Source organism: Lycium ferocissimum, chromosome 7 (assembly GCF_029784015.1).
Source record: "Lycium ferocissimum isolate CSIRO_LF1 chromosome 7, AGI_CSIRO_Lferr_CH_V1, whole genome shotgun sequence".
NCBI lineage: Eukaryota > Viridiplantae > Streptophyta > Magnoliopsida > Solanales > Solanaceae > Lycium > Lycium ferocissimum.
In genome coordinates this window covers 37,254,512-37,262,427 of record NC_081348.1, presented here as the reverse complement: position 1 = coordinate 37,262,427, position 7,916 = coordinate 37,254,512, and the positions used below count along the sequence as shown (strand labels likewise).

General features: G+C 33.6%; 1 protein-coding gene across 1 annotated transcript; it reads right to left on the bottom strand.

Moving 5' to 3' along the window:
- Window positions 1-4,158: 4,158 nt before the first annotated feature.
- On the bottom strand, window positions 4,159-7,501 carry LOC132064784 (uncharacterized). Its single transcript, XM_059457891.1, has 3 exons — window positions 7,089-7,501; window positions 4,655-6,741; window positions 4,159-4,541 (listed from the first exon to the last, which is right to left on the bottom strand). Exons 1-3 carry the CDS (start codon window positions 7,273-7,275, stop codon window positions 4,467-4,469), a joined length of 2,349 nt encoding a protein of 782 aa, XP_059313874.1. The 5' UTR covers window positions 7,276-7,501; the 3' UTR covers window positions 4,159-4,466.
- Window positions 7,502-7,916: the final 415 nt, after the last annotated feature.

The window sequence follows — 7,916 nt, the reverse complement described above, 5'->3', positions numbered from 1 at the left end:
ACTAGAAAGTATTTCATTAATGTACAGTAAAAGCTACATTGTCATACCACGAGGAAAATGAACCCTCGAACTTCAGAAAACGTTCTTTTTATTGTTTTAGAAATTAAAGTTATAAAATACATTTTCCCTTATTTACTTTTGTTCCCAATAGGACGCGTCATGAACATAAGATGACATCGAAAATGCTTTGTTCCTTAAAGAGGACATGAGAAAAATGTGATCTAGTTTAGTCTAATAGGTTAAACTCCAGTCTACCAAAATTCAATATCTATCACCCACTTACAATCACCCAGCCATCAAGAAAAGAGGAGAAAGCAAAACCCAATTAACAAAACTTGAAACTTATGAAATATAAAGACTCGACATTACAGAAACGTCTACTTGCGTGAGTGTTTGGGAGAAACAATTGAAACACGTAAACTTTAGAGAGTATTATGTCCTAACTGATTTCTCGGCAATGCATGTGTATGTCCACTCATGTATAACTGTACAAAATATTATTTTATTATTAAAATAAAACTTTCAGTAAATATATTGTGTGCTTGTTTATGATTTTTAATAGAGTCCGAGCAAAATGGCTTTTTTACAGCCATTACACCAAATGGCATGTCTTTTTTTTTTAAACCCAAATGGGTATTTAATTGCAATGTTGCACGAAAAACAAATTTTTATTTTTTTTTTTTAATTTCGTTTTTAATATAAAAAACGAAATTAAAAAAAAATAAAAAAATTATTTTATGCAACATTTAACGAAATGCAACAAATTTTTTTTTTTTTTTATTTTTTCGTTTTTAATATAAAAAACGAAATTAAAAAAAAAAACAAAAACATTGGTTTTTCTTTGGTTTATTGTCCATATTTTGCATGTACCGTTCTTGGTTTATTGTCCATATTTTGCATTGAAAAGTTTGCATATTAGTTGGTGTTTTGTTATATTTAGTTATGGTTGATCGTGGGACTTTTGTTGTGTTTAACTAAATTCGAGAGGGGGCGAACTTTTAGTTATGTTTAGTTATGCGGGTCCGGCATAACTTTGATAATCCTTCACAAAGTTATGGTGTGTGCCCATTAAGTATTCATCGGCATAAATTTGTTAACGAATTATCAAACTTTCTTTGGGGGGCATACTTATGCCTTATGGGAGGGCGGGACTAAGTACAAGAATAGGGTTGTTGGACGGGGGTGTATTTGTGTAAGATACAAATGTGTTAATGTAAGTGTTTCTCAATCATCTAAGTCATTGTTATTATTTTTAGCCACTTTATGACACTAACCAATTTAAATTGATACAAGGAAAAATAAGATATTGGATACAAACCCAAAGAAAGGATTGAAGTGGAAAGGAACAAAAGCGATTACACAAAGACAACTCCAAGTGCAAAGTGCTAATCATAGAATCCAAACAAGATCAAAGGCTCTTGGAGTTCAAACAAGATCAAGAAAAGGAAAAGGAAAATCTCCAATACTGTTATTTCTATGTTTAAGCTAGCTATTTTGGTGAAACTTGGATATGTAAGCAAACAATGTATGGTAGTTTTTGTTGACAATTAGTGCTACGTACAGCTTATTTTTATCAATTCTTGGTTTATTGTCCATATTTTGCATTGAAAATTGAATGTTAGTTGGTGTTTTGTTATATTTAGTTACTTAGGATACTTTTTTCTATAAAAACTTTTAGTTATGTTTATTTCCGCATAACTTTGATAAAAGTTATGCCGGGTCCGTTGTTTGGAAAACGCATAAATTTGTCTTATCAAATACGATGGGGGCATACTTATCTCCAATGGTGTATTTTACTCGATACAAATGTGTTAATGTAAGTGTTTCTCAATCATCTGTGTTATTATTTTTGTTATGACACTAACCAATCAGTTCATGAATACTTGGTCAGTGATATTGGATAAGAAAGTTGAAGTGGAAAGGAACAAAAGCGCACACAAAGACAACTCAAGTGCAAAGTGCTAATCATAGAATCCAAACAAGATCCTGGAGTTCAAACAAGATCAAGAAAAGGAAAAGGAAAAAGTCTAGTTTCTATGAACTATTCAACTTGATTAAGCAAACAATGTAGCTAACAGTCATCATTTTGCCATTCTTTGGTTTATTTGTCAAAAGGTTGCATTGAATGTTAGTTGGTGTTTTGTTATAGAAGAGGGATCTGACTTTTAGTTGTGTTTAACTAAAAAGCTCTCAGCTTTTATTGTTTATACAAAAGATAATTCTAAAAACTTGTCATTTAATTAACGAATTATCAAACTGTCATTTCACCCTTCATATATGTATTTGTCATTCCAAACTAATTAATCAGCAAGAGATTTAGAACCATTGTCATTAACGTGAGATACTAACTACTATTCTTAAAGACAATTTATTGTTAGGTTTTGAAGTATATATACGGATTGAGAGAGAAAATTTAACAATTAGAAAGAAGAGAACAAAAAGCTTGAAATTCAAGTTATGGTGTATTTTAATGGGGGAGGGGTTAAATAAGAAGATACATGTTTTTTATAGAAAAAAAAAATTTGTTGTTTGGCCAAGTGTACAAATTTTTTTTTTTTTAATTTCGTTTTTTATATTAAAAACGAAATTAAAAAAAAAAATAAAAATTTGTTGCATTTGGCAACATTGCACGAAATACCCATTTGGGTTTAAAAAAAAAAAAGGCATGCCATTTTGGTGTAAAGAAAATAAATATGTTTGGTTGCCAATTCTTGAGAACACTTTCTTCAGTACTTAAAAATAAGAAAGATGCTGTTTCGGTGATAATAAGAAAAATAACCATATGATAAATGCTTTTGAGGTAATATTATCTGCGTACTTATCAAATACCAAAAAATAAGTAAGAAGACTACTTTCCTATAAAAACATTTCCATTAAAGTATTCTTTGTGGAAAACGTTTGTCTTTATACGAAACATCTCCAATATTTTACTCGAGCAATCTTTTCAGAGTTGTGTGTTTCAAGCAATCAGTTCCAGAATACTAATAATAGGTAGCTGACATGAATCCATCCTGCTTCTCAAAAATAGTTTTCAGAACATTCAACTGATTGCTAACAGTTCCAAACATTTGTCAAAAGGTTCAAGAAGAAGAGTTCTGCATAGCTCTCAGCATTGATACAAAGACAATCTAAAAACTTGTCATTTAATTATACTGTCATTAGAAGCAGTTCTTTACATAGCAAAGACCAAGCAAACTGATTTTCTCAAGCAGATGAATTCATAATAGTAGATACATTTTTAGAAAAAAAAAAAAATGTTTTATCTCCTCTAAGAAAATAAGCCAAGGAGAGACATTGCCAAGCCAAAACCATATTGCCATATTTTATGATCTGGTCTCTCTGCATATGCAATTTAGGGGACTACGTCTACAAACCAGACAGATTTCAAAAGGTAGGCACAGCTCATATCCATTTCTGCATATGTAATTTAGGGAACAACCCTTTATTCAGTTAGTTTTAGGTCCTTGTTATCTCACAAAAGCTAGAGAACCTTTAATTAAAATGAGATTAGAGCTCAGACATTTTATCATGCAGCAAATTTCCACTCAACTAAATCTGAGACTCATGTGAAGATAACCACATGTACTCATGAAAAGGGCCATAAAAATTTGGTTCACATAAACTCAAAAATAGAGTGTCACTGGCTTCGGCATCCTCTCGGATTCATTCTAACACAATTTTCAAAGTTTCGTCTAAGTAGGATAAGTTTTCAGTTTATTTTGACTTTATGTTGAAATCATCACTATACAAGAACTCGAGGCAGAACTCAAGAGAAGAAATCATCACTAACACAATTTTCAAAGTTTCGTCTAAGTAGGTTAAGTTTTCAGTTTATTTTGACTTTATGTTGAAATCATCATTATACAAGAACTCGAGGCAGAACTCAAGGCAAGTTCTCGTATCACAATACATTAATATAATCAAGCTGGAAGGAGAGATAGAAGTTCTGCATTCGACAGTAAAAGAGTTCTGCAAATAAGGTTACTTTTAGTAAAGGTTACTTTTGTTTGACTTACTAGAGGTGGTGGTCAAATAAGTTAAGCCAAGCGACACATATTTTCATAAAATTACACATCAAATTTCTTTATCTACGTTCATTAAGTCAACATACTACAGAAAGTTCATCAAAGAAGGGATGAGTAAAAATGAAGCCAACAATCAGATCATCCGAAAGTTCATAGAAGCAAAGGGTCAAACAAAATGCTGTACACAAGCCACAGGAAAATCCTTAACTAATAAAAGAAACTTCAACAAACAGAGGCAGCATGCAGAAAGTTTCACTAACAACAAGAAAGACATCAGCTAACTAGCTAAAACATTAAAATCCTAAAAATCACACTCGAATCACTTCAATTAAGTCAGAAAGTTTTGGTTTAGGAATGACTATGGCCTAAGACTGATTTTTGCTGAGAAGCAAAAAGCACGTCTTCAGTTGTCAATGCAGCAGTGACATGACTTCAGAATCTTCACGGGGAAATGACATGGCTTCTAATTCTGCTCGAGCGCCTTACAGGGGTGATGACTTCTTCTCCTCCACTTGCCTAAAATCACAAGAAATAGAGCAGGAAGTATATAAGTAACAGAATAGATTAGGGTATTCAATAAGAACTGTTTCAGTTCCAAACAAGGTAGAATATACTAAGCCAATACTCACATGAATCCTCTCATATGTAGTGAAACTTCCCATTGAGAACTCAGATGTCGCCAAGGACTCTCTCCTGTTACTCTTTCTAGGCTTCTTCTCAATGCTTTGAGCTTCATCATTCTCTGATTTGGGATATTTCTTGCTATAAGATGAACTTATCTGAAAGCTGCTCATTTCTGAAGGACAAGACTCTCCCGCGACATCGACCTCTGTGGGCCAGTTTTGAGAGGAATGCTTATCAAATTTCTTACTTGAGACTTGATCAGCATGAGCTGCTAATGGATGCAGAGTCTTATCACTTCTACTCTTCACATAGAGAACTGTAGCAGCAAGCACACCCAATACAAGTGAGGAAATTCCCAGGATCTGATATGCTCCAACATTATCTCCGTCATGTCTATCAAGCATTTCCAAAGGTTGGGCATCTTCAACAGCAGAATCATATTTCACTAAGCTTTCAGGATTGTCGTTCACGGACTCAATAACGACAACATCAGTACTGATAGAGTTATCAGCAATGGCAGATTTGGATTCAGCCAACTCAAGCTCAACATCAGAAGTTGTAAGCCCTTGGTCTAAATCCCTTTCTGAACTGTCAGATTCATTTTCCTTAGCTAGGACAACAGAAACTTCTTCGGTCTCCACCAAGTCATGCTGTCCTTGTCCTAAATCCTTTTCTAAGCTATCAGCCTCATTTACTTCCGTCAATTGAATTGCGGAAACTTCTTCAATCTCCAATTCATGCGCTCCTTCAATTTCCACTTCATTTACTTCAGCTAATTGAATTGAGGAAATTTCTTCAATCTCCAATTCACGTGCTCCTTCAATTTCCACTTCATCATCTAAATCACCTTCCATTTGAACTTCTTCCTCATCAGGTTCAGTTTCAGATTCTTCATCCTCATCCAATTCAATTGGTTCAAGCACTTTATCCAATTCCTCACTACTAATATATCCATGATATATGCTGCTACTCTCTTCTAGATCAGTCAAGTTCATGAATTTTAAAGGCTTTTGCGCGTAATCTATTCTACCAATGTCATAAATCAACTTTGAGAAATAAGAAATGGCTTCACCTGAGACTTGCTTAAAGTGACTATTAGCCTTAGCCAGGATTGGAATATCTGATGGAATACTGAGATTAGAGAATCTTAAGTCTATAGAACCAGGAGTAGCAGCAAGTATAGGAGAATCAGTAATTGAAAACGATACGAAACCAATCATAAGTACCAACAGCAGAGAAAAAAACTTTGATATCGTTTTAAAGGACCTTGGTTTTGCTGTCATTTTTGCTTCAGAAATGTCCTCAGCAACAGGTATTACAGGTTCAGAAACTTTAGGCTCCTCTTCCTCTTCTTTATAAACTATCACTTCTTCTGAAGAAGAACCCTCAGATTCTTTTAGTGAATCTTCTGTTAAAGAACTTTCACTACCATCTATGTCTGAAAAGTTATCGGACAATAATTCAGACAAGAAACTGTCTTCTAGACTCTTTGGTTCTCCTACGTCCAAACCTTTTTCCTTATTCAGTAAAACTTCAATTCTTGGGTTGGGTTTATAGTGAAGAAACTGAGGCCTTGGAGAGAGGTAATTAGTTCTAGGGTTATATGGAGGTAAAGAGGGATCAGCATCAAGTGGGGCTATTACATCATTGGAAAGGTCTGAATCCATGGTTACAGTATCAGAATGGGATTCAGGGTCATTGTTGTAATTTGAAGGTACCTCTAAAAATGTTACTTTTTTCTGGGGTTTGGTAACTGGATGAACAGTCTCCTTAGGCTCCATCATAACATTCTCAGTTCCTTCCAAAGATTTTATATTATCAGAATTTTGATTATTATTATTATGCTCTTGAGAAAAGAATGTAGCTTTACCATCAGACAAAGTGATTGAAGTCCTAACAGGATCGTTTCTTTCAACCAAGATTTTCTTTTTAGGGGATTGAGCAATCTTGGAAGAAGCTGAAATCGTTGGAGACATGAAATTCTTTGAACCCTTTGCCGGTGACCTCAATTTCGCTGCTTTCAACTCGTTCTCTTTATCCTCCACAAAAACCAACCCTTCTTTCCCTGAATTAGACACCCTTTTCGCTGAATCTGCAAAAAACCACAAACAAAACAAGAAAACAACAAAGTAACTTAAGAAATCTTGCAACAATTCTTGACATTTCAAATCAAGAAAATGGAGTAAAAAGAAAGGAAAACTACAATTTTTGTACGTTTCAAATCAAGAAAATGGAGTAAAAGAAGGGGAAATTACAATTTTTGTACGTTTCAAATCAAGAAATGGAGTAAAAGAAGGGGAAATTGCCTTTTTTGTACATTTCAAATCAAGAAAATGGAGTAAAACAAGGGAAAATTGCAATATTTAAAACAAGGGAAAATTGCAATATTTGTACATTTCAAATCAAGAAAATGGAGTAAAAGAAGGGGAAATTACTCACCAGCAGGGCTATTGAAAGGAGTAACGGGGTTTAATCCTCTATGGATTGAAAGAACTGAAGGTCGCGAAAAAGGGTTGCCGTTAAAACTTCTTCTTGGTGTAGAATTAGTGTTTTCAGATGTTCTTGGATTAGGAAGAACAGGTCTTGCAGTAAGTGGAGAAGGAGATCTGTTAGAAGAAACTGCCATTGATGAATTATCTGATATTGAATATCAAGAAAGGTAAGTGAATCGTTTGCAGAGAATAGATGAAGAAATGAAAGTGAAATTGTTTGAGAGTATATCTTGGAGGGTTTTGATTTGGTGAAGATTGCTGTAAATCTTTGTGTAACGGCTAGTTTTGAATTTTTTAGGAGGATGGGGGGATTAGGTATGTATTTGAATGATGTATTTTTGGACCGTTGGAGTGAAAATATTAAAAGTGGTGACTTTTGTTCGTTGTGTTAGCCGATTAAAGTGGATTTTTGAATTAAAGATAAACACAATTTGATTCGGTAGACCTGAAAATGGGAAGAAATAAAAGGGATCAGATAAACTTTCATTTATTTTGCTCCATTGGGGAAAGTGGGAAAGTGATTAGTCATATATAGGGTAAAATATATTTATGCAATCATATCATTTAAAACGTTACTGGAATTAACTCTATTAATAGAACTGATGATTGGATATCTAAAGTAAGTGGTAAGTAATATGTATAACTAGGGGTGTGTACAAAGAAAATCGATAAACCTCACCAAATCCATAATCCGAATCAAATTGAAAAAAATTAATGGTTCTTTGAAACTGATTTAGTATTAGAATAAAAAAACTTGATCATAATTGGCTTGAGT

Bases quoted from the DNA above. Each gene is read 5' to 3' on its own strand.
- LOC132064784 (XM_059457891.1), bottom strand. From the start codon at position 7,275: ATGGCAGTTTCTTCTAACAGATCTCCTTCTCCACTTACTGCAAGACCT. The intron at 6,742-7,088 runs GTGAGTAATTTC...GGTTTTTTGCAG, and splicing joins TCCTTTCAATAGCCCTGCTG to ATTCAGCGAAAAGGGTGTCT. The intron at 4,542-4,654 runs GTGAGTATTGGC...TTGTGATTTTAG, and splicing joins CTACATATGAGAGGATTCAT to GCAAGTGGAGGAGAAGAAGT.